This window comes from Salmo salar, chromosome ssa13 (genome assembly GCF_905237065.1).
Source record: "Salmo salar chromosome ssa13, Ssal_v3.1, whole genome shotgun sequence".
In the NCBI taxonomy this organism is placed as follows: domain Eukaryota; kingdom Metazoa; phylum Chordata; class Actinopteri; order Salmoniformes; family Salmonidae; genus Salmo; species Salmo salar.
The window spans coordinates 27653352-27680525 of record NC_059454.1 but is presented as its reverse complement, the minus strand read 5'-3'; the positions used below and the strand labels follow the sequence as shown (position 1 = coordinate 27680525).

Here is a 27174-nt window from a genome sequence, read left to right as displayed (position 1 = left end):
TGACAGACAGTGACCTTGTCAGGGGGATGGTGAGTGACAGCTGCTGTGACAGTAGTGCAGCGCTAGCCTGCTGATGAAAGGTGATACATCTGAAGCTATATGCTGTACTGTGGCCAGGCTCAGACATGACAGGCTGTATGTAGGGAGGGAAATATATTTGAGTCCAGGTATGAATGAAATGTGTCTTTCTGTTACACTGCTTGACTGGATGATCAGACAGCTACATCCATAGCCTGTTGGATAGAGAGATGCTGTCATCGCTCGAAAGTAGATCAAATGCATGACAAAATGTCAGAACACATTCAAAGGAAACTAATTGTCATTATGAAGGAGAGAGACAGGAAGAAGGTGTATAATGACAATCTATACAGAACACAAAACACATTGCAATGCTCTAGGACTGGGTTATGTTATGTGTCAGTGGTTATTTGCTTTGAGAAAGACACAATGAAATGTACAGTAAAGTAATAGCTACTGTAGCAAAACAAAATCAAGTCCGATGTAATTATAATGCAATGCCCTGTAATATATACTGCTCAAAAAAATAAAGGGAACACTTAAACAACACATCCTAGATCTGAATAAAAGAAATAATCGTATTAAATACTTTTTTCTTTACATAGTTGAATGTGCTGACAACAAAATCACACAAAAAGAATCAATGGAAATCCAATTTATCAACCCATGGTGGTCTGGATTTGGAGTCACACTCAAAATTAAAGTGGAAAACCACACTACAGGCTGATCCAACTTTGATGTAATGTCCTTAAAACAAGTCAAAATGAGGCTCAGTAGTGTGTGGCCTCCACGTGCCTGTATGACCTCCCTACAACGCCTGGGCATGCTCCTGATGAGGTGGCGGATGGTCTCCTGAGGGATCTCCTCCCAGACCTGGACTAAAGCATCCGCCAACTCCTGGACAGTCTGTGGTGCAACGTGGCGTTGGTGGATGGAGCGAGACATGATGTCCCAGATGTGCTCAATTGGATTCAGGTCTGGGGAACGGGCGGGCCAGTCCATAGCATCAATGCCTTCCTCTTGCAGGAACTGCTGACACACTCCAGCCACATGAGGTCTAGCATTGTCTTGCATTAGGAGGAACCCAGGGCCAACCGCACCAGCATATGGTCTCACAAGGGGTCTGAGGATCTCATCTCGGTACCTAATGGCAGTCAGACTACCTCTGGCGAGCACATGGAGGGCTGTGCGGCCCCCCCAAAGAAATGCCACCCCACACCATGACTGACCCACCGCCAAACCGGTCATGCTGGAGGATGTTGCAGGCAGCAGAACGTTCTCCACGGCGTCTCCAGACTCTGTCACGTCTGTCACATGTGCTCAGTGTGAACCTGCTTTCATCTGTGAAGAGCACAGGGCGCCAGTGGCGAATTTGCCAATCTTGGTGTTCTCTGGCAAATGCCAAACGTCCTGCACGGTGTTGGGCTGTAAGCACAACCCCCACCTGTGGACATCGGGCCCTCATACCACCCTAATGGAGTCTGTTTCTGACCGTTTGAGCAGACACATGCACATTTGTGGCCTGCTGGAGGTCATTTTGAAGGGCTCTGGCAGTGCTTCTCCTGCTCCTCCTTGCACAAAGGCGGAGGTAGCGGTCCTGCTGCTGGGTTGTTGCCCTCCTACGGCCTCCTCCACGTCTCCAGATGTACTGGCCTGTCTCCTGGGAGCGCCTCCATGCTCTGGACACTACGCTGACAGACACAGCAAACCTTCTTGCCACAGCTCGCATTGATGTGCCATCCTGGATGAGCTGCACTACCTGAGCCACTTGTGTAGGTTGTAGACTCCGTCTCATGCTACCACTAGAGTGAAAGCACCGCCAGCATTCAAAAGTGACCAAAACATCAGCCAGGAAGCATAGGAACTGAGAAGTGGTCTGTGGTCCCCACCTGCAGAACCACTATTTATTGGGGGTGTCTTGCTAATTGCCTATAATTTCCACCTGTTGTCTATTCCATTTGCACAACAGCATGTGAAATTTATTGTCAATCAGTGTTGCTTCCTAAGTGGACAGTTTGATTTCACAGAAGTGTGATTGACTTGGAGTTACATTGTGTTGTTTAAGTGTTCCCTTTATTTTTTTGAGCAGTGTATAAGCGGCTGGAGCTAATGTATTCACCAAACAAATAAGTAAGAACCCATTGGTCTTATTACAGTACTTTCTACTGAGATAAAACATGAAGACATCACCACCAGGAAAAACACACTGACATTTTCCCAGGCACTGAGAGACAGAGGGAGGGAGAGGGAAAGCGAGAGAGAGAAAAAAGAGAGCGAGAGGGCGAGAAGGAGAGAGAGAGACTAAATGAAAGAGAGAGAGAGGGTGAGAAGGAGAGAGAGAGACTAAATGAAAGAGAGAGAGAGGGCGAGAAGGAGAGAGAGAGACTAAATGAAAGAGAGAGAGAGGACGAGAAGGAGAGAGAGAGAGAGCAGCACTAGGCCTCACTGTGGCTCTATACAATGTTAGGGTTGAACTGGCTATTTGTATGCATAACTTATATAATATACTGGGGAAGCTATGCTAAGTACATAAACTACGGGTAAATCAACTGTTGAAGACAAGAAGAACTACAACCGGCAACAGGAAGTGCGTCACGACGCTGGGACCTGCCTACACGCCGACGTTAGGAGGAGCAAGTTTAAACCACGCTCCTCCTCCCTCTGACAGGCCAGCATTGAGCGGGAACTATCTCTGTCAGAGTATAAAAGAGAGAACAATAGAATGTGACGCCCTCTTCTTCTGTCTGCCCTGCGAGGTGTCACAGAGAGACCGTATATACGAACCACACGTTTGCATTAATTAAAGTACAGCTAAATCAGAAGTTACTATGTGCTGACTATTTTGTTCTGATACCAGAAACGAACTGTCGCAACTTTTACAACAAGAAAATCTATCCTGACACTGGCTTGGATCCAAAGGCCTTCAGCTCCTCTGTACTCCCTCCTCTCTCCTAAACAACAACAACACAGACTCTACATCATTTCTGCTGCTTTGTGATTGACAACCTATCTGCTCCTGTCCCAGACCTCTGCAAGATTATGTGTAAATGAGTAAAAGGGGTCTGGGGTGGTGTGGTGTCTTGTCTTCGCTGCATGACATGCAAGTACAACAGGCTCAGTGGAGGGAGGAGTGAGAGAGAGAGAAAGCCCGAGAGAGGAGAGAGATAGAGAGCAGAGCCAGAGGGAAGCTAGCTGATGACTTCTAGTGGAAGCTAATGACTCTGAACACACACCTCTATTAACGGCATGGCGTGCATGCTGTGTCTAAATTTAGCACCCAGCCACAAATAACAACAAACATTAGGCAGGAGGGAGGAGCCATATGGCAGGTGCTTCATTACCTTGATATCACTGGTGAAGGGGTTATGAGGTTCAATGTGATTTGGATTTAGCCTGGTCCCACATCTGTTTGTGCTCTTTTGCCAACTCCTTGTCACTCATTGTCACACCAAATGGCATGACAATTCCAACGAGTTGGCAAGAGAGCAGAAACAGACTGGCACCCAAGCTCATTTGAAGGAAGGAGGGGGTAAACCCAGGTACATTGAGGTAGAGAAGGTTGAGGCTGTATATATGTCTTATACGATCCACCTTCACACTATATGCACAGCCTTTGGCGAGAATATACTGAGATTTCTGGATTTACTCCCTGTAAGTAAAGTCGCTCAATCATTTGTAAACACTGCAACAAGGAGCCATTGTTAAACACACTAAATTACAGTATCAAGAAGATACGAAAAACACTGCAAAAGCCAAGAGTGCACATGAACATGTTGTGACGGCCCTGAATTTGTCTGAACCGTCTGTGCTTCTCCTTCCAATAGGGTGCTTCCCCGTTAATTCCCAATTAAATAGCCAGCATCAGCTGAGCAAAAGGGGGTTGTGATGGTGGTGCGAATGAGGATGTGTTCAACCCTCAATTCCGAAGCTTCTTTACTCCGTTTGTTTAATTGTGTTTAAATGTGTGCTTTGCAGCCTGGTCTCAAGTTTAACCAGGATCGGATCCACTCATTTCTTCCTTTAGACTACACACATCAGTTGGTCTCTCCGGTTTCGTCCTGGCCTTTCTCCGCTGGAGGATTGGATTGTCTGACTGACCACAACTGTTTTGCATACAGTATTTCATTTGTTGGAGTGTGATTTATACCGTGCTGATTTGTGGTCAGTTGTAGTTGAAGACTACTGAGATGTGATACTCTTTCTGGTTGTGTGGTAAAGGAGTTAGATATTGTGATTGTATGATTGAGACTGGGTTTACGCTACACTTTTATGAACGGACAAATATTGCGTGACTAAGGTCACTTGAGTTCACTGAACTCCTTTACCGGGCTGGACTCTTTTAGGCCCGAGGTACGGGACTTTTCTTGAGGAACCAGAGCTCATTGTTTGTTATATTATGATGTGTGTGTGATCATTTATGTTGGTAATACAACCCATGCAAAATAACAGTTGTTTTGAAGTTATTTCCAATGTTTTAAGGGTTTATGAAAAGTGTATGTCCATACTGACTTTTATGGACCAGACGGGACTCATTCCTTCCCAAACAAAAAGGAGAAAGCAATATTTCCTCTGGTACCTCCTACCTGGCACCCCTACAAACAATAACCTCACAACGTATGCAATGTGTTACTGTTCATTACAATAAGTCAAACCCTGTGTAGTGGATCTAGCATAATCTCTGCCTAATAAGCATCTTTGGCCTCATAAACTCTATAAGCTATGTCAACAGCATGTTAAGTCGTACAAATGTTAGTGGATCCAAATAAAATAACAACCCAATCAGGCTGAGTGTATATTAGATTAGGCTGAGAAGTCCCATTGATTTGATCTGTTAATGAACAAGCCAGGGGTTAGATGGAGAAATCTGGTGGAGGAGAGGAAGGAAGATGGAAATATCTGTTGCCTAGTCACAGAAAAGCCCCAGTGATTCCTTCAATTCATTAAAAGCCAAATTTCATTACAAAGACAGCATGAATGACATGAATTACACAAGGGCCACACAAGGGGAGCACAGAGACAGAGTAGTAGCTTTTTTACTTACCAAAACTACACAGACATGAATGACGCTAGTCACTCTCACTCAGATATCATATTAAAAACTGTAAACATTTCTCTCCTCCCCATGGCAAAATATGTAGAATTACAGCAAAAGTTCACTTAGGGCCCCCAAAAGGCTAGTGCTCTGACTGCATTTGTGGGTATGGATGTGGGTACGCAGACCGACGAGCTATGATGAGTTCAGATTTTTGGTGGCCACGACCCCCATCAAAGTTGCCCATCCCTGCTGTAGGGTTTGGGTCTGTTCAGCCTGGGGTCTACTGCAGCCTATCAGCCACCACCACACTGGAGCCTGGTGATAGGGCCTGCAGGCTGGCACACACACACACGCACATACACACAGGTGTACAGAGTTGTGTGTGCCATTAGAATAGCGATAATTGTAAAATAATCAAATTATTACGCAGCATTATTATTGAAAGTAACAGTACCCAATGTGGGTATGGAGATTACGTACACTACCGGTCAAAAGTTTAAGAAAACCTACTCATTCAAGGGTTTTTCTTTACATTTACGATTTTATACATTGTACAATAATAGTGAAGACATCAAAACTATTAAATAACACATAAGGAATCATGTAGTAACCAAAAAAGTGTTAAACAAATCAAAATATATTTGACATTCTTCAAAGTAGCCATCCTTTGTCTTGATGACAGCTTTGCACACTCTTGGCATTCTCTCAACCAGCTTCACCTGGAATTATTTTCCAACAGTCTTGAAGGAGTTCCCACATATGTTGAGAACTTGTTGGCTGCTTTTCCTTCACTCTGCGGTCCAACTCATCCCAAACCATCTCAATTGAGTTGAGGTCGGGGTATTGTGGAGGCCAGGTTATATGATGCAGCACTCCATCACACTCCTTCTTGGTCAAATAGCCCTTACACAGCCTGGAGGTGTGTTGGGTCATTGTCCTGTTGAAAAACAAATGACAGTCTCACTAAGCCCAAACCAGATGGGATGGCGTATCGCTGCAGAATGCTGTGGTAGCCATGCTGGTTAAGTGTGCATTGAATTATAAATAAATCACCACACCTCCTCCTCTATGCTTCATGTGGGAAATACACACGCGGAGATCATCCGTTTAATCACACCGCATCTCACAAAGACACAGTGGTTGGAACCAAAAATAAAACATTTGGACTCTAGACCAAAGGACATATTTCCACCGGTCTAATGTCCATTGCTCGTGTTTCTTGGCCCAAGCAAGTCTCTTCTTCTAATTGGTGACCTTTAGTAGTGGTTTATTTACAGCAATTCGACCATGAAGGCCTGATTCATGCAGTCTCCTCTGAACAGTTGATGTTGAGATGTGTCTGTTACTTGAACTCTGTGAAGCACTTATTTGGGCTGCAATTTCTGAGGTTGGTAACTCTAATGAACTTATCCTCTGCAGCAGAGGTAACTCTGGGTCTTCCATTCCCATGGTGGTCCTCACGAGAGCCAGTTTCATCATAGCGCTTGATGGTTTTGCGACTATACTTGAAGAAACCTTCAAAGTTCTCTTTTGCTTATTTCAACAGTTCTTGCCATAATATGGACCTAGTCTTTTGCCAAATAGGGCTATCATCTGTATATCCCCCCACCTTGTCACAACACAACTGATTGTCTCAAACGCATAAAGAAGGAAAGAAATTCCACAAATTAACTTTTAACAAGGCACACCTGTTAATTGAAATGCATTCCAGGTGAGTACCTCATGAAGCTGATTGAAAGAATGCCAAGAGTGTGCAAAGCTGTCATCAAGGCAAAGGGTGTCTATTTTGAAGAATCTCAAATATAAAATATATTTTGATTTGTTTAACAATTTTTTGGTTACTACATGATTCCATGTGTGTTATTTCATAGTTTTGATGTCTTCACTATTATGTAGAAAATGGTAAAAATAAAGAAAAACCCTTGAATGAGTAGGTGTTCTAAAACTTTTGACCAGTATTTTATGTCCATTTAGAATTTGCCTGATGTTGCTTACAATGGGTGCATTCGTAAATGTGCTCTGTCTATCTACTCTGATTTCAGAGCACTCTCGTCTGAGTGTCGCAGAGAGCAGAATAATGGATGAATTCACAAACGCTCAATATGACCGGTGTCAGTAAAAAAAAAAAAAAAGTGTGCACTCTGAACTCTCCGAGAGTGAAACGCTCTGAATTTATGAACGCCCGAGAGTGCACTCTGAGCGCTCTCTGGCACTCCAGAGTGAATTTATGAATGCACCAAATGTCTTGAAGTGAACCGACCCAGAGAGAAGAGAAGGTAATGGGTGAACATTTGAGAGGTGAGAGGTGCCGGCCATGCCAAGACCACAGAGTGAGTCAGAGGGTGGTAAATGGCTTCCACAATATGGTGGTGTATGGTGATGTTTACAGTGTTTATACTCACATGATTGGTGAGGGGGAAGCTCTGGTAAGAGTCTTTCATTTCCTGCAATTTGACTGGTTCAAGAAGACTGGTTGTTTTCCAAATGTCACCCTGTTGCCTATAAAGTACACTTATAGGGTGTGTGGGTTCTGGTATTTAAATCTTTTATTTTACCCTTATTTAATCAGGTAAGCTGACTGAGAACACATTCTCATTTACAGAAACGACCTGGGGAACAGTTACAGGGGAGACTACTATATAAGAGTGTAATTTGGGAGGCAGCCAGCCTCGTATTGCTCCCCTCTATCTGTACTGCAGGCCAAAGACTTACTTAGCGGTTTTAATAGCTGTTAGAAGCAGATGTATGAATGTCAGCTGTGTCTCCTATATCCATACAGGGTGAACACTGGCAGAAGGGTTGATTAAAGGTTATAGTGATTGACTTCTATTTGCTCAAAGACTCAACATCTAGTTTTTTCCGCTTCCCCGTACGCTTCCCCGTACACCTCCCTCTCTTCCCTCTCTCCCCGTAAATATATATATTTTTTTCTATATTTTTTTCTATTGTGTTATTGACTGTGCATTTCTTTATCTCATGTGTAACTCTGTGTTGTTGTTTGTGTCACACTGCTTTGCTTTATCTTGGCCAGGTCGCAGTTGTAAATGAGAACTTGTTCTCAACTGGCCTACCTGGTTAAATAAAGGTGAAATAAAATAAATAAACACCTCCCTCTCTTCCCTCTCTCCCCTGTACACCTCCCTCTCTCCCCTGTACACCTCCCTCTCTTCCCTGTACACCTCCTTCTCTTCCCTCTCTCCCCTGTACACCTCTCTCTCTTCCCTGTACACCTCCCTCTCTTCCCTCTCTCCCCTGTACACCTCCCTCTCTCCCCTGTACACCTCCCTCTCTCTCCCCTGTACACCTCCCTCTCTTCCCTCTCTCCCCTGTACACCTACCTCTCTTCCCTCTCTCCCCTGTATACCTCCCTCTCTCCCCTGTTACCTGCCTCTCTTCCCTCTCTCCCCTGTACATCTCCCTCTCTCCCCTGTACACCTCCCTCTCTTTCCTTTCTCCCCTGTACACCTCCCTCTCTCCCCTGTACACCTCCCTCCCTTCCCTCTCTTCCCTGTACACCTCCCTCTCTTTCCTTTCTCCCCTGTACACCTCCCTCTCTCCCCTGTACACCTCCCTCTCTTCCCCGTACACCTCCCTCTCTTTCCTTTCTCCCCTGTACACCTCCCTCTCTCCCCTGTACACCTCCCTCTCTCCCCTGTACACCTCCCTCTCTCCCCTGTACACCTCCCTCTCTTCCCCTGTACACCTCCCTCTCTTTCCTTTCTCCCCTGTACACCTCCCTCTCTCCCCTGTACACCTCCCTCCCTTCCCCGTACACCTCCCTCTCTTTCCTTTCTCCCCTGTACACCTCTCTCTCTCCCCTGTACACCTCCCTCCCTTCCCCGTACACCTCCCTCTCTTTCCTTTCTCCCCTGTACACCTCCCTCTCTCCCCTGTACACCTCCCTCTCTCCCCTGTACACCTCCCTCTCTCCCCTGTACACCTCCCTCTCTTCCCCGTACACCTCCCTCTCTTTCCTTTCTCCCCTGTACACCTTCCTCTCTCCCCTGTACACCTCCCTCTCTTTCCTTTCTCCCCTGTACACCTCCCTCTCTCCCCTGTACACCTCCCTCTCTTCCCTATACACCTTCCTCTCTTCCCTGTACACCTCCCTCTCTTCCCCGTACACCTCCCTCTCTTCCCCGTACACCTCCCTCTCCTCTTACCTCTTTCTAATCCCCCTAGTTTTAAATCCTGCTCAACTTCTCGTTTCCCACCTCACTTCTTCCTCTACCTCCTCCTCCTTTTCCTCTACAGTCTCTCTCTTCATTCCCTCCTCCTCTTATTCATCCACTTTTCCATCCTCCTCTTCTCTATTCTCTCTTTTTCATGTTCCCTTTCTCTTCCTCCCTCCTCATCAGCACTGAGGGGTGAATGTTTTCTCTGCATCCTCTGTTCTGCTGCCCCTTCTTCACATTACACCTAACTGCACCTCCGGGCATTCATCCTACACCCTCCACCCTCTGCACTACACCCTCCACCCTCTGCCCTTCACCCTCCACCCTCTGCCCTACACCCTCCACCCTCTGCCCTACACCCTCCACCCTCTGCCCTACACCCTCCACCCTCTGCACTACACCCTCCACCCTGCCTCAGTAGACTAATGGAGATTTTGCCATCGCTTCCAGAGGAATTACTGCCATTTACCAAGCCCCCACACACGCACACTTTATCACAAATACACAAACACACACTTTATCACAAATACACAAACACACACTTTATCACAAATACACAAACACACACTTTATCACAAATACACAAATACACAAACACACACTTTATCACAAAATATGGCCTGCATATTGTATAGTACATATCACTAACAGTGTAAACATGCACGTACATATTCCATCATCAGTTTATACATGAACAGACACTCTCTTCAAATTGTATACGCTTAGCTGTCTTTGCTCTCCCCCTTCTCTCTCTACTTCCCTCCCCTCTCTCTATTTCTCTCTCCCTCCCATCTCTCGCTCTTGGCCCAGTTTCTCTAACACTCCACTTCCCACTCTCTCTTCATCATTTCCCCACATTCTCTTTCTCCTGGTTCTGCTCTCAGAATATAATGCATATAAATGTCCCTCACTATAAAACATGATGGCAGTTGGGACCAGAACTCATCTCAACACTACAGTGGCATTGGCACCGTGCCTCGGAGGCTCTCACCGCTCCGGAGAGAATACCGCTTCACCCGCATCCTCGGGGCAAACAATACGCCACGGTGCCTCCTCCCTCACTTCCTCTCTCTGAAACCCACCTGCCTGGTGCCGCCCACATGTTCAGGGGAAGGACAGAGAGACAGCCCCGCCGTTACTCTCCTGTCAATGGCTGCTGTCAAAACAGAGGCTGACGAGCCAGGGAGCGAGACCGACGGAGACGCTAAGACGGCCAGGCGAGACACACTACTGACAGCAGGCTCTGCTGGGCTCCCTCTGAGAGAGAGGTCAGAGGTCACTGACGGAGGACAGAACCTTCATACTCATTAAGGAAGGGCCTTTTCTATGTCTGGGACTTAGAGATTGGAGAAGTCAAAATGACTGTGCATGCCTGCATGAGAGAGACAGGAGTCTAGATATATGAGGATGTGCCTAATTTTGTGACTTAACATGATGGGGTAAGATGCCCCTTAAGAGCTGAACTGTTTAGTAGACTGGTTTAATTCCCTAAGTATTAAGGTATAGATAACTGATCCTAGATATAGTAATAGAGTCAGCATGTTAACAGGTTTTTTACTTACTTCTGTGAGATGGGGGTTGGGGTTGAAGCCACACTGGTTGCAGACGGTGGAGCGGCACTGCGTGCAGGTGTTGTAGTTTGGCAGGGCCGGCGGGTGGGTCAGCTCTGTGGTGGAGCAGAGGGGGCACAGCTTGCTGACGGGCATGGGGGCGATCTGAGGCACCGAGTAGGGCGAGGTGGGGGTGATCCCCCGGTCCGGAGACGCTGAGGAGGAGCGACCCGTCCGGCCTCCCGAGCTGCTGAAGTCCACCTGGAGGTTCCGTCTGGAGGCGTGCTGACCAGGCTGACCGGGGCTCTGGCCATGCTGACCCTGACCGCCACCCATCCCAGCACCCATCCCTGGCCCATGGCCCTGACCCGGGCCATGGCCTGGGCCAGAGCCATGGTCGGGGCCTGAGCTAGACTGCTGCATCGGCCTGTGGCTCTCTTGGTTGGCCAGTCTCTGACCTCCTCCTCCACCCATTCCTCCAGCCACCCCTCCATAGCCAAGCTGCATCCCAGGTTTAGGACTCCCTATAGGAACCCTGAAAATGGGGGAAAAAAACAGGAATCAAATTAACTTCAAATAGAACATCCCTTCTGTTTAGACGGGACCTAGAGTTTTGTACAAAGCTAAAGATGCCAACATGACAAATAAGTTCCATAGGTGTTATGGGTAACTATACTAGATCTATACGGTAGTATGACTATGAAGTTCTATCTATTCAGGAGACATAGTTTAGTCTATATCTAGTCTATATCTATAGTGTATATACCTAAATCTACAGAAGCCTTACATAGCCTCTGAAAGTGTTCCCGTTCAGCAGGATTCCTACAACCATCCTTATGGCTGTGTAGAGAGAACATGGGACATTAAACAAGTTGACATTAGCAGGGAACATTTGGCAGAGAGACTTGGGGCAAAGCATGGAGCCTCACATACCAGGTTAACAGCTCTGATACAGACAGTGAACAAGACAGGTAACTTTATCAGGCAGCTAGTCCCTATGAGGGAATTTTTATGTAGCCATGTATTATCTATTCATTTGGGGGTTTGGTCAGTATCACTAAATCTTTGCATTTTACTCTACCTCCTAAAAACTGCTAGAAGAGAGAGTCAAAAACAGTCATTATTTATAAATTCACAATGAATTGCCAAAGGATATGACATAACCATAGGACACACAAAGGCATCAACAAGAGGCTACAAAAAGTAAGCAGGAAAGGAATCACAGAACTACATCAACACACTTCCCCCACTTCCAGCTAAGACTGAAACAAGACACTGAAAAACAGATCTGATCTGGGAACAGCGTAAATGTGGAATGGATCAAAGAGATCCACAGTAGTTCCGGCCAATCATTTGATTCAGTTGTGTCATGTGAGTTTGGACACAAGTATTTGTTGTAAGGACAGACAGGCATATTTTGCGACAGCCCAAGTCGGTATGAGACATTTGCTTTCAGCTACATGTGAATGTCACCAAATGGCTCTCATCCACCCCCACGCCTTTGCTCTGGAGTTACTGTCTCCAAATTCACATCTACTTAGAGCCCTGCGAGCCAGACTTCACCCAGTGATCATTACATAGAGAGGGCATATGGAAGCCTTAGTGTGTATGGGTGTGCGTGCGGGACTGCATGGGTGAATGCCTGCTTGCTTCCCTGCATGCCTGCCTATGTTCGTGCATAGGAGCGTGCACTTAATGCAATCTCATCTGGTCTAATGATGTTAAATGTCTCCCCTACCCAGGTCTACCCTACCCAGGTAAAAAACTCTAACGGCCACATCAGCTTCAAACCAAGCAGGCGGATGGACCAAAGTGCTATAATGAGGGGTTCCACACATAGAAAGCAGGCTAAAGTGCATTATTTACAAAAATGTTGCAGGCTGTCAGGCAGCTTGTACAGGGCTTGAGACATTTCAGCACCACATAGCTGTCCATTTCATCCACATGAGCCATTTCAGTACCACTGAGCTGTCTATTTCAGCCCCATGAGCCAATTCAGCAGAGAGGAAGAGACTATGCGAGAGGGATAACTAGGCCAAATATATGTCTTCTCCAGCAGGTGGCGCTGTTTCGTTCGTGCACCAAGCAAGGAGTTATTGTTTAGAAATCAATGAGTGTCAAATTTGGTCAACAAAAAATGGAATGGCTTATTTGCTACGTGAGGTTTATTTGATCTAACAGAAGTTTCATAATGCTTAGGTTGTTACGCGTGCACTGATATAAGTAGGACACGTGACATCCCAGCAACTTTGAGAAAAAACACTTTATATCAGAGTTGTCTCGAGATGTAAACGATAAAATTAAACAAGAGAGCGCCCATAGATCATGGGAAAAGGCCGCACTTGACCGTTGCACTTGAATCATTCCCACAGTGAATGGCTTGGCTCGCTACGCTATGAAACCACACACTATTGCAGACTTTGATATTACCGGCTGCAGTTGATATGGTGAAAACAATGTGTGGGGAGGCAGAGGCACAGGCACAGAAACTCACATCAATACCTTTGTCTGATAACACTGTTAAACAAATAATTGATTCTATTGCTAGTAATCAATAGGAAACTGACTAAACGACTCAAAAAAAAAAACCAGCTTATGCTCTTCAATTGTACGTTAGCTGTGAGGACCGAGATGCCTATGCATTGACTTTTGTCGGGGATGGTAGTTACGAGGACATATTGTTCTGTCTCAATAATCCCGAGCATGAAACGGCATATGGGATGTACAGTGTGCTGCGTGGCTATTTTGACAAAAAACAGATTCCATATGCAATCGAATGGTGGGCTTTTGCACAGATGCAGCTCTTCCTATGTCGGGACGGAGGGCAGACCTCTGCACTCTTGATATGAATATGTCTCCCTCTGCCATATGTATGATACACCAAGAGCAACTGGCGACAAAAGAGCTGAGCACAGAACGCTGAGAAAGTACATCATTTTCTTTAGGAATGTAGTGAAGTAAAAGTGATAGTTGGCAAAAATATAAATAGTAAAGTACAGATACCCCAAAAAACTACTTAAGTAGGACTTTCAAGTATTTTTACTTAAGTACTTTACACCACTGCGAGGGATGACTGCTCCCCTCCAACGCTTGGAAGAGCACTTTGGGAAGGACTTACTTCCCAATCCATTTAACTGTGATCCTGGCTCAGTTGACATGCTGGTAAGTGAAATCGAAGCTGATCGAGCTGTAAATGTATGCCGCATTCAAAACAACTGGGAACTCTGAAATCTCCGACTTCAGTGCATTCAAGACAACTGGGAACTCGGGAAGAAACGAGCTCCAACTGGGAAAAATGGATTTGAACGGCTATCCAACTTGGAATTCCAACTCGGGAACTCGGGCCTCTTTCTAGACCTCAGAATATGCGACCTGAATATCACTAACGTCATGATTTGACCTCTTATTTTTCTGAGTTCTCAGTCGTCTGAAAGCTCATGGTAGGCTACCCTTCGCCAGCTCATATCTGGATTCAGTGCTCTCGTCTGCATTAAAACCAAGTATTGATCCAGATTGGATGTGACAGCAGAGATGAGGTGCGCACTGTCGACCAAGCGCCCCGACTGTTAAGAAGCTCTGACGCGACATGCATCAAGCACACCCATCTCATTAGTGGTGGTGAGTTAAGAGACATTATGTCAGACTAATTTGCTATTGACTGCCCCACATTGAAAGTATGTGATGGTGAGTTGAGAAGACAATCAGAAATACTGTTAGAATGTTTTTAAATTGACTGCCATAGCCCCAAATAAAAAAGTAAACACCGGCTGTTAATTACATAATTTTTTTCACATGGGTGTGGTTGCCAAAATCTTCAGATGTCAAATGTGGTTGTGGGCCAAAAACGTTTGAAAACCCCTGGGTTAAGGCCAGGTAGGGCCTGTTTTTTCATCAATAACTAGGGTACGGGCAGAGCTCGGGTATCACTAAACTGATCATTAAAATGTTGAAGCTGAGCCAATTGTGCGTGCTCTGCTGCTCAGTACAGTCGTGGCCAAAAGTTTTGAGAATGACAAATATTAATTTCCACAAAGTTTGCTGCTTCAGTGTCTTTAGGTATTTTTGTCAGATGTTACTATGGAATACTGAAGTATAATTACAAGCATTTCATAAGTGTCAAAGGCTTTTATTGACAATTACATGAAGTTGATGCAAAGAGTCAATATTTGCAGTGCTGACCCTTCTTTTTCAAGACCTCTGCAATCCGCCCTGGCATGCTGTCAATGAACTTCTGGGCCACATCCTGACTGATGGCAGCCCATTCTTGCATAATCAATGCTTGGAGTTTGTCAGAATTTGTGGGTTTGTGTTTGTCCACCCGCCTCTTGAGGATTGACCACAAGTTCTCAATGGGATTAAGGTCTGGGGAGTTTCCTGCCCATGGACCCAAAATATTGATGTTTTATTCCCCAAGCCACTTACTTATCACTTTTGCCTTATGGCAAGGTGATCCATCATGCAGGAAAAGGAATTGTTCGTCACCAAACTGTTCCTGGATGGCTGAGAGAAGTTGCTCTCGGAGGATGTGTTGGTACCATTCTTTTTTCATGGCTGTGTTCTTAGGCAAAATTGTGAGTGAGCCCACTCCCTTGGCTGAGAAGCAACCCCACACATGAATGGTCTCAGGATGCTTTACTGTTGGCATGACACAGGACTGATGGTAGCGCTCACCTTGTCTTCTCCGGACAAGCTTTTTTCCGGATGCCCCAAACAATCGGAAAGGGGATTCATCAGAGAAAATGACTTTACCCCAGTCCTCAGCAGTCCAATCCCTGTACCTGTTACAGAATATCAGTCTGTCCCTGATGTTTTTCCTGGAGAGAAGTGGCTTCTTTGCTGCCCTTCTTAAAACCTCTTCGCTATAGGGGGCAGTATTTTCACGGCCGGATGAAAAATGTACCCAAATTAAACGGCCTACTACTCGGGCCCAGAGTCAAATATTTGCATATTATTAGTAGATCCTGATAGAAAACACTCTGAAGTTTCTAAAACTGTTTGAATGATCTCTGTGAGTATAACAGAACGCATATGGCAGGCAAAAACCTGAGAAAAATCCAACCAGGAAGTGGGAAGTCTGAGACTTGTAGTCTTTCAGACCATTTTCTATTGAAACTACAGTGCCTGTGGGGTCAACTTGCACTTCCCTAAGGCTTCCACTAGATGTCAACAGTCTTTACAAAGTTGTTTGAGTCTTCTATGGTGAATTTTGACCGAATAACAGCCGGTTCAAGCAGTGGACTGTCTGAGGTCATGTAGTTACTTCATGCGCATTCACACATGGATAGCATTTTTTATTTTTCTTCTGTAATGAATATGCTATTGTCCGGTTGGAAAATGATCGATTGTTTATGTTAAAAACACCCTAAGTTCTGATTGTAAACAGCGTTTGACATGTTTCTACAAACGGTAATGGAACTTTTGAGCTTTTCGTCTATTGATTTGCGCCCCCGTCTCGTGCCTTTGGAATAGTGTTCTGGACATGCCAACAAAACGGAGGTATTTGGACATAAATTATGGACTTTATCAAACAAATGAACATTTCTTGTGGAAGTGGGAGTCCTTCCGAGTGCATTCCGCCGAAGATCAGCAAAGGTAAGAAAATTTTTATAACAGTATTTTTGAGTTTTGACGATGCCATGGCTTGACGGCTAACTGTATTGCTTGCATTGATGGCGAAGCTCTGTACTCAGAATATTGAACAATGTGCTTTCTCCGTAAAGTTATTGTGAAATCTGACACAGTGGTTGCATTAAGAGGTAGTATATCTTTAATTCTTTAAATAATTGTTATATATTTTGTCAACGTTTATGATGAGTTTTTCTGTAAATGAATGTGCACATTCACCGGAAGTTTTGGAGGCAAATCATGTTCTGAACATCACGCGCCAATGTAAAATGCTGTTTTTGGATATACATATGAACTTGATCGAACAAAACATACATGTATTGTGTAACATGATGTCCTAGGAGTGTCATCTGATGAAGATCGTCAAAGGTTAGTGCTTCATTTTAGCTGGATTTGGGGTTTTTGTGACACATCTCCTTGCTAGAAAAATGGCTGTGTGGCTTTTCTTGTTTAGGTGGTGTCCTAACATAATCTAATGTTTTGCTTTCGCTGTAAAGCCTTTTTGAAATCGGACAACGTGGTTGGATTCAGGAGAAATGTATCTTTAAAATGGTGTAAAATAGTCATATGTTTGAGAAATTGACATTATTCGATTTTTGATGTTTTGAATTTCGCGCCCTGCTGTTCCATTGGCTGTTGGCTAGGAGTCCCGCTGGCGGAACGGGGTTCCGCTAGCAGAACACCTAGATGCAAGAAGTTAACACCAGGCCATCCTCCAAAAGTCTTTGCCTCACTGTGCGTGCAGATGCACTCACACCTGCCTGCTGCCATTCCTGAGCAAGCTCTGTACTGGTGGTGCCCCGATCCCACAGCTGAATCAACTTTAGGAGATGGTCCTGGCGCTTGCTGGACTTTCTTTGGCGCCCTGAAGCCTTCTTCACAACAATTGAACTGCTCTCCTTGAAGTTCTTGATGATCCGATAAATGGTTGATTTAGGTGCAATCTTACAGGCAGCAATATCCTTGCCTGTGAAGACCTTTTTGTGCAAAGCTATGATGACGACACGTGTTTCCTTGCAGGTAACCATGGTTGACAGAGGAAGAACAATAATTCTAAGCCCCACCCTCCTTTTGAAGCTTCCAGTCTGTTATTCGAACTCAATCAGCATGACAGAGTGATCTCCAGCCTTGTCCTCATCAACACTCACACCTGTGTTAACGAGAGAATCACTGACATGATGTCAGCTGGTCCTTTTGTGGCAGGGGCTGAAATGCCTTGGAAATGTTTTTGGGGATTCAGTTAATTTGCATGGCAAAGAGGGACTTTGCAATTAATTGCAATTCATCTGATCACTCTTCATAACATTCTGGAGTATATGCAAATTGCCATACAAACTGAGGCAGCAGACTTTGTAAAAATTAATATTTGTGTCATTCTCAAAATTTTTGGCCACGACTGTACAGTCATATCTGACTGCTCTCTCATGTGTCTTATTTGAGTGAGTGACAGACAGAGAGGAGCAGCTAATGGATTTACTAACTGAAGGAGTTATTTCTGATTCTGGGTTTCAGGCAGAGCCGGGCTTTACATTTGTCAGAAACAAATCGGGACTGTGTAGGGTAGGGCTTAAAATTCATGCCCGTGCAGTGCTCTAATTCTGATGAATTCAAAAATAGTAAATACGTTAATGCCACTTTTAATTAAGGAGAGCTGTGCTTACTGTAGTTTTTGGTTAAAATAAATATATATTTTTTATTCAGTTATCTACAATGGCATGCTGAGTTGTACACTCCCACAGGTCCCTGAGCAAAAATGTAAACGGTGAACCGTGTCTTATTTTCACCCAATGCAGAAAGACTCTTGCCCAGCTACTGATTGTTATGTGGCCCTTCAAACATGTCTTCCAATAGAAAGGTTCACAGGAAAATAAAATATGAATTTACAGAAAGGCACTGAAGGGGGTGGTATTTGTTCAGACTGCTGTGACAATCTATCTACAACATAACCTATTGGAGAAGTAGCAGTCTATATAAGAGAAGCCTTAAAACTGTTTTCACCTTGTAACAGTCGACTCCTTTCTCTTCCTTGTTTTCTTTGTGTTATAGTTTCAAATACAGTTCCTAACAGTATTGAACACAGAAAAACTCACAACAAAATGATGTACGCACACAGTACACATGCAAACACACACACACACAAACACACACAAGCCCTAGCTGTTTTGAACGGTTTTGTTTTCTGTTACAAATACATTTTTCTTCAGGGATAGGCTCCCCTATAGGGATTGTCTGGCCCTCTCTCTCTCTCCAGATGCTGTAGAAGAAGTAGGACACTAATGTGGTACACATGGGATCTCATCAAAAGAACACCTGGGTTTATTCAGCTTATTACCAGGAGTGGGCGTGTTATTACACATGCAGAGGAGCACATCAAGTTAAAGCAGCTCACAAAGGAGACTGCCGCCCAAACTGCTGCCAAGTGGTTATGCCCGCTCAGGTAAGGGGGTGTGGAGAGAGGGAGAGTGGAAGGGGGAGGATGGTGACTCAACTTTAATGCCATTTCACTGATTCACCCAAACTGCTTGAAGAAAAGAGCATGAAAGAGAGCCAGGGCTGTCAGAAAGACTCACAGCCATTTCTGAGCTCTCTCTCTTATCTGCGGCAGCAGGAGAACCAGAGAAGCAGAGAGAGGCTTAGGGTGCGTCAGCCCTGTGAGCCTGTTATGTTTCACCCATTACCCGGGTGGGTCTGAGCGTGGGCAGAGCAGCTCTTTGTGAAACTGTCGAGGAGCAGAATACGACCATATAGACTCGTAGACATCCCGACGGACGCTAATGCCGCACCTTGCTACAATAACGCACAGGTCTCATAAGCAGCAAAGACGACTTGAAAAACACACTGCTCCAGCGTTCATTTCCCAGGGGTCATTTATCAGTGTTGCACAAGAAGTAAATGAGTCTGACCTTGCTAGCCTCCTTCTCACTTCAGCTGGCTAATACAGGAGGTTAGATTCAGGGTTCACCAATTAAAGCCGATGTGTGAAAGGAAAGCACTAGTTGTAGCTAGCTGTGCATTATGCTGTCATACTGTATAGCTGGGTCTTCACTGTGGAGCTGGGTCTTCACTGTGGAGCTGGTTCTTCACTGTGGAGCTGGGTCTTCACTGTGGAGCTGGGTCTTCACTGTGGAGCTGGGTCTTCATTGTGGAGCTGGGTCTTCACTGTCATGACTAGGACTAAGTACTATATTTTCCTCAGTCTGTAGCCCTGAATATCCACTGTAGGATATTAAACAAATTCAGGTTGTCTTGACACCTATTTTCATAAACTACAGTAGACAACGGTATAAAAAAGGGGAAAACTAGGGGTTTGCGACCCCTAACTTTAACTCTAACGTATCCTTACAGTTCAGCATCTTCAAGCTCCGTTGTACAATATTACCCATTCAAAGCATGCCCGTTGAGTGTTGCTGTGTAGTGGGGTTGTTTAATCCATTGAGAGGTCAGACAGGGCGTTGCGAGATGGTGTAGTCTGCTCAGTAAAATCATTGTGACTGCATCTCAAATGGCACCCTATTCCCTATTAGGGTGCCATTTGAGACGCATCCTCTGTGACACTGATACCGGCAGAGCTGGGCACGTCGACGGCGACCTTGCATTAAGGCGTCACTCGATCAGGCAGGCGTCCCATGGTATGCAGGCAGACAGGGACAAACAGCAACCTTATAACTCTGGTCTCAGCACAGCTACAGTGGCCCCTCAGGGCCAAATCTACACCACTGACATTCACAGTCATAGTTCTAGCAGACATAGTACATGCACTGTACAAGACGCATACACACAGAGAAAGTGTCACACGGAGCGGAACAGGTGAACCCAAGAGCAGACTCAGACGAGGAGACTGGGATGAGGTAACCAAGGTATTTATTGAAACCCAGGGGGAAGATTGAATGCAGGCCAGGGGAAGCTCGGGCGGGTTGCTGGAAACTAGGTTTGGAGGCTGGAGCAAGAGGTGTGGGGACAGGGTAAGTAGGTCCGGAGGGGAATCCAAGGGAGCGTAGAGTGGGGAATCCAGAACAGAGTAGCAAGACTGATGAGAAGTCGGACTGGAGACAGGGACCAGAGTCAGAGTGGTCAGAACTGTAGCGGAGAGGAAAACAGCGTCAGGCAAGGAAAACAGGCACAGCACGAACAAACGGCTAGAAACATGAACTGACTGAGCAGAGATTACAATCTGGCAGTGTGGAAGTAGCAGGACTGAGTATTTGTAGAGGTCTTGATTATGGAACAGGTTGCAGCTGGTGGGGATCTGCTCTGACTCCAGCACACCTGTCTCCGCCCACACAATAACACACAGAGAGAGAGGGAGAGGGAGAGAGCACTGGGGGAGTGGCGGCAGGTCAAGGAGACACCGGATGAGCACTACAGGACGTGGCAGGAGCAGATGTGACAGAAAGATACTGTACACAAGGGAGTGTTTACACACACACACAAGACGCTAACACACTGGCCTTGATGTGGATAGATCGTGAGGACAGATCTACCCAGACGCAATGGTTTCATCATAACATCAGTGGTGGAAAAAGTACCCAAATGTCATACTTGAGTAAAAGTAAAGATACCTTAATAGAAAATTACTCAAGTAAAAGTGAACGTCACCCAGTAAAATACTACTTGAGTAAAAGTCTAAAAGTATTTGGTTTTAAATATACTTAAGTATCAAAAGTAAAAGTATAAATCATTTCAAATTGCTTATATAAAGAAAAATCAGATGCCGCAATTTTCTTGTACATTTTTTTTACAGATAGCCAGGGGCACACTCCAACACTCAGACATAATTTACAAATTAAGCGTTTGTGTTTAGTGAGTCCGTCAGATCAGAGGCAGTAGGAAGACCAGGTATGTTCTCTTGATAAGTGCATGAATTGGACCATTTTCCTGTCCTGCTAAGGGTTCAAAATGTAATGAGTACTTTTGGGTGTCAGGGAAAATGTATGGAGTAAAAAGTACATTATTTTCTTTAGGAATGTAGTGAAGTAAAAGTTGTAAAAAATATAAATAGTAAAGTAGAGATACCCCAAAAAAGACTTAAGGAGTACTTTTAAACCACTGCATAACATTCCTTTACTTTATAGGAGCCAAGCCAGGGCACAATATTAAAAATGATGATGAATCAAGTTGCAGGAAGCCTGTATTCCAGCAGTTCTACAAGATGCTGCAACAGATGCTCCACCTTATCCTTTCATTCCCTCTACCTCCTAGCATCCTTTAACAAACAGGTCTCATACATTTTCTGGAACCTAACCAGATTCATGGCCTTGTCATTTTACATCACTCCCACGTGGGTGGACGCATCTGGCCCAGCCAGATTTAGCACCTACATGCATGTAGCCACACAGTACAGTTCACACTGACACATGTATAAATACACACGCTTGCTTACACATACACACACACACATTGATTTCCCTGCGGCTGCTACCTGCACACATTTCTGGGGGAGAACAGGCTCTCTGCTTCCTGCAGTTACATACACCATCAGTACTTCTGTGTGAAAAAGACCATGCACTATGAATCCCAACAACAGATACACACACACACACACACACACACACACACACACACACACACACACACACACACACACACACACACACACACACACACACACACACACACACACATAGGCTGCACTCGCATGCTTGCACACGCTTGAGGTGGGTCTTCACACGTGTGATGTGCAGGTCCCTGCGGTTATATACACAGGTGGGTTTAGGGTCATGAAATATTGTGTGGATGAAGGGCGAGTGGGTGGCTGGCAGGTTGAATAAATAGAAAACAATGTATTAAAAATCCATATATGTATCATTCTCATCTATAGGCCACATTGAGGTTTTTCTTTCATTATTTGTATCTCTCGTTAGTGTGTAGCCTATGCCTTAGGACCTAACTGTAGTGCTGAATACATGCCAATTGCCAAATTATTTTGGAAACTTTTGGGAGGAGAAAAAGTTCAGGACTGTAGGTCTATAATGTAATCTGTGCTGATTGTGGCGCTAAACAAATTTGACAGTCACAAGACAGGGTCTTCAAAATGGCATCAAGGGAACTGTACTGTTCAGATGGGTTAAATGGAATAGTAGCCTAACTGAAATCTGGACACTGACTGTAGGTCTATAACCTCTCACATAGCCAAATATAATATTACCTCCTGCAGCATTAAGCATTTCTTGCAGGAATATTTTACACCAAATATACATTTTGACTCAGCATCTTGAAAAAATGAATGCACAGTTATGGACCGTCTGTAAAGGTGCTATCTTTATCAGCATCATAAAAGCTGATAGTATTTCAACCACATAAAATATGCATCCAAGCTGAACTGAAATCTTATCAAAATATGTTGGGTCATTTTAACAGCTTTTAATTTCCTTAAAACCAGTCAAACTGATGCCATTTGGAAATGGTCCTGTTTTTATTTGAGTAATTGCATGTTATTCCCGGGCCCGAAACATCTTTGCTGAGAAAGAGAAACAGAGATAAAGGAGGAAAGAGAAAACAAATAAAAGATCCTAGAAATGTTCGATGCACACAAAAAGCTTATTTCTCTCAAATGATGTGCACAAATTTGTTTACATCCCTATTAGTGAGCATTTTTGCCAAGATAATCCATTCATGCCACACCTGTTAGATATCAAGAAGCAAATTAAACAGCATGATCATTACACAGGTGCACCTTGTGCTGGGGATAATACAAGTCTACTCTAAAATGTGCAGTTCTGTCACACAACACAATGCCACAGATGTCTCAAGTTATGAGGGAGCATGCAATTGGCATGCTGACTGCAGGAATGTCCACCAGAGTAGTTGCCAGATAATTTAATGTTAATTTCTCTACCATAAGCCACCTCCAACGTTGTTTTAGAGAATTTGGCAGTAAGTCCAACTGGTCTCACAACAGCAGATCACATGTAACCACGCCAGTCCAGGACCTCCACATCTGGGTAAGTCACCTGTGGGATGGTCTGAGAGCAGCCACCCGGACAGCTGATGAAACTTTGAGTTTGCACAACCAAAGAATTTCTGCACAAACTGTCATAAACCATCTCAGGGAAGCTCATCTGCATGCTCATCATCCTCACCAGGGTCTTGACCTGACTGCAAATGCTCACCTTCGATGGCCACTGGCACACTGGGGAAGTATGCTCTTCACGGGTTAATCCTGGTTTTAACTGTACTGGGCAGATCACGGCGTATAGGTTAGCGATTTGTTGATGTCAATGTAATGAACAGAGTGCCCCATGGTGGTGTTGGGGTTATGGTACGGGCAGGCATATGCTACGGACAATGAACACAATTGTATTTTATCAATGGCAATTTGAATACACATAGATACTGTGACGAGACCGTGAGGCCCATTAATGTCGTGCCATTAATCCGCAGCCATCACCTCATGTTTCAGCATGATAATTCATAGCCCAATGTCACAAGGATCTATACACAATTCCTGGAAGCTGAAAATGTCCAAGTTCTTCCATGGCCTGCATACTCACTGGTTTTCTGATCCACACACCTACTTTTAAAAAAAGGTATCTGTGACCAACAGATGCATATCTGTATTCCCAGTCATGTGAAATCAATAGATTAGGGCCTAATGAATTTATTTTAATTGACTGATTTCCTCATATGAACTGTAACTCAGTAAAATCTTGCATGTTGCATTTATATTTTTGTTCAGTGAACATTGAAGCATTCATTCTATCGATGTATTAAATGATTCTGGTGAGCAAGGGTTTATTTAGTCTTCTAGGGCAACATATAATGGCAGAAGATAAGCTGCATGCATCTTATTATAGACAAGTTGACTAACAAACCATATATATATAATATATAATATACCAAAATATTGAAAATGATTAGCAGAAAGACAGACGTATCTAAAACGGCATCTCTGACTGTACAACGTATTTTCTTTATTTGCTGGGTCGGGGGCCTCAGATTTTTACTATATCACATATAGATTGGCGGTTGCAGATGGGTTATTACCAATTGCGGGCTGGTGCAGTGAATAAACAGCTGACATGTGCATCACTAACACACGATCTCAGACTTACACATAAACCCTCTCACACACAGCTGATTGAAGGCCTCATTTAGAATTTCGAAAATGCAATTTTATTTCTGCAGCATATGCTGTGCGGTGGTTCCGATCAGTGCGCGGTGGTGAAAGCACCCAGCTCTGATAAATGGATGCTTGTGTGAAAGGTATCAAGGGAAGAGCTCAGAGGCACTAAAGGAGAAGGTGCTCTCCATGAAGAATCCTTCAATTTAGCAATTCCGCTCCACACCGCAGAGAGCTGGGAAGCGATCCTTTTCAATGGCATCTCCCTCACCACAGTATCAAGAGAACATGGCTTCCAGTTGGGGAGACAGGCACACACATGTATGCACGTATTCACACACACACACACACACACACACACACACACACACACACACACACACACACACACACACACACACACACACACACACACACACACACACACGTTCTATTGAGTGATGAATCACGCTTCACCATCTGACAAATCTGGGTTTGGCAGATGCCAGGAGAACGCTACCTGCCCGAATTCATAGTGCCAACTGTAAAGTTTGGTGGAGGAGGAATAATGGTCTGGGGCTGTTTTCATGGTTTGGGCTAGGCCCCTTAGTTCCAGTGAATGAAAATATTAACGCTACAGCATACAATGGCATTCTAGACGATTCTGTACTTCCAACTTTGTAGCAACAGTTTGGGGAAGGCCCTTTCCTGTTTCAGCATAATAATGCCCCTGTGCACAAAGCGAGGTCCATACAGAAATGTTTTGTCAAGATCGGTGTGGAAGAACTTGACTGGTCTGCACAGAGCCCTGACCTCAACCCCATTGAGCACCTTTGGGATCAATTGGAATGCTGACTGCGACCCAGGCTTAATCGCCCAACATCAGTGCCGACCTCACAAATGCTCTTGCAGCTGAATGGAAGCAAGTCCCCGCAGCAATGTTCCAACATCTAGTGGAAAGCCTTCCCAGAAGAGTGGAGGCTATTATAGCAGCAAAGGGGGGGACCAACTCCATATTAATGCTCATGACTTTGGAATGAGATGTTCGATGAGCAGGTGTCCACATAATTGTGGTTGTGTATATTAACTGTATATCACTATGTACTGTATACAGTATGACACTAACCTAATCAAGTAGGCCGATGTACTTTTTGGCATGATAAGTATTGCATACATTACAGTAATATAGGCCACTGTGGATCCACTAAATGTCCTGGCTATTAGGCCAATCTATTCTGTTATAGTCCCTATAGATACTCCCTATGTGTGGAATACATGTGGAGTTGGCTGCAGTTGCTATAGTTTCCTAAATACCATTTTTGTGGAGCTAGCCATGCTCTCACTGAGAGTAGCTGTGCACGGTCTCATCTGCCAAACAATTACAACTGAATCTGAAAGGCTGAAACTTCCCCTCCAATTCCTCTGTCCTTTTTAATTGAAATTCTTATCAGTTCAAATACGCTTGAAGAGATGAAGAAATGGGTATACACATGTAGGTAATAATTTTTTCTCTCAAGGTTTTTTTTTCAATGAATCTCAGCGTTCAGATTCACTTAACATTCTGTGCTGGGTCTCTCTGCCCTTGCTGAACAATGCTGGAGTCTTGTGCTAGCCACGTGGGGGAATTGATGGAATTGTTTTAAGATAGTCATACCATGGATAATTTAGCTATTTGAGTTGCAATTTTAGGACCCCTTTAGGTATCCCCAAAAATATATATACTGCTCAAAAAAATAAAGGGAACACTTAAACAACACATCCTAGATCTGAATGAAAGAAATAATCGTATTAAATACTTTTTTCTTTACATAGTTGAATGTGCTGACAAGAAAATCACACAAAAATAATCAATGGAAATCCAATTTATCAACCCATGGTGGTCTGGATTTGGAGTCACACTCAAAATTAAAGTGGAAAACCACACTACAGGCTGATCCAACTTTGATGTAATGTCCTTAAAACAAGTCAAAATGAGGCTCAGTAGTGTGTGTGGCCTCCACGTGCCTGTATGACCTCCCTACAACGCCTGGGTATGCTCCTGATGAGGTGGCGGATGGTCTCCTGAGGGATCTCCTCCCAGACCTGGACTAAAGCATCCGCCAACTCCTGGACAGTCTGTGGTGCAACGTGGCGTTGGTGGATGGAGCGAGACATGATGTCCCAGATGTGCTCAATTGGATTCAGGTCTGGGGAACGGGCGGGCCAGTCCATAGCATCAATGCCTTCCTCTTGCAGGAACTGCTGACACACTCCAGCCACATGAAGTCCAGCATTGTCTTGCATTAGGAAGAACCCAGGGCCAACCGCACCAGCATATGGTCTCACAAGGGGTCTGAGGATCTCATCTCGGTACCTAATGGCAGTCAGGCTACTTCTGGCAAGCACATGGAGGGCTGTGCGGCCCCCCAAAGAAATGCCACCCCACACCATGACTGACCCACCGCCAAACCGGTCATGCTGGAGGATGTTGCAGGCAGCAGAACGTTCTCCAAGGCGTCTTCACTCTGTCATGTCTGTCACGTGCTCAGTGTGAACCTGCTTTCATCTGTGAAGAGCACAGGGCGCCAGTGGTGAATTTGCCAATCTTGGTGTTCTCTGGCAAATGCCAAACGTCCTGCACGGTGTTGGGCTGTAAGCACCACCCCCACCTGTGGACGTCAGGCCCTCATACCACCCTCATGGAGTCTGTTTCTGACCGTTTGAGCAGACATGCACATTTGTGGCCTGCTGGAG

General features: G+C 44.8%; 1 protein-coding gene across 3 annotated transcripts in view; it reads right to left on the bottom strand.

Annotated features, from left to right (window-relative positions):
* The window catches only part of LOC106566792 (protein bassoon), a 181409-nt gene that overhangs the window by 120022 nt on the left and 34213 nt on the right, over positions 1 to 27174 (bottom strand). For all 3 annotated transcript variants that reach the window (XM_014135182.2, XM_014135183.2, XM_014135185.2), the window contains exon 2: positions 10791 to 11313. In XM_014135182.2, the coding sequence (XP_013990657.2) occupies positions 10791 to 11313 (523 nt within the window). The remainder of the gene's footprint in view (positions 1 to 10790; positions 11314 to 27174) is intronic.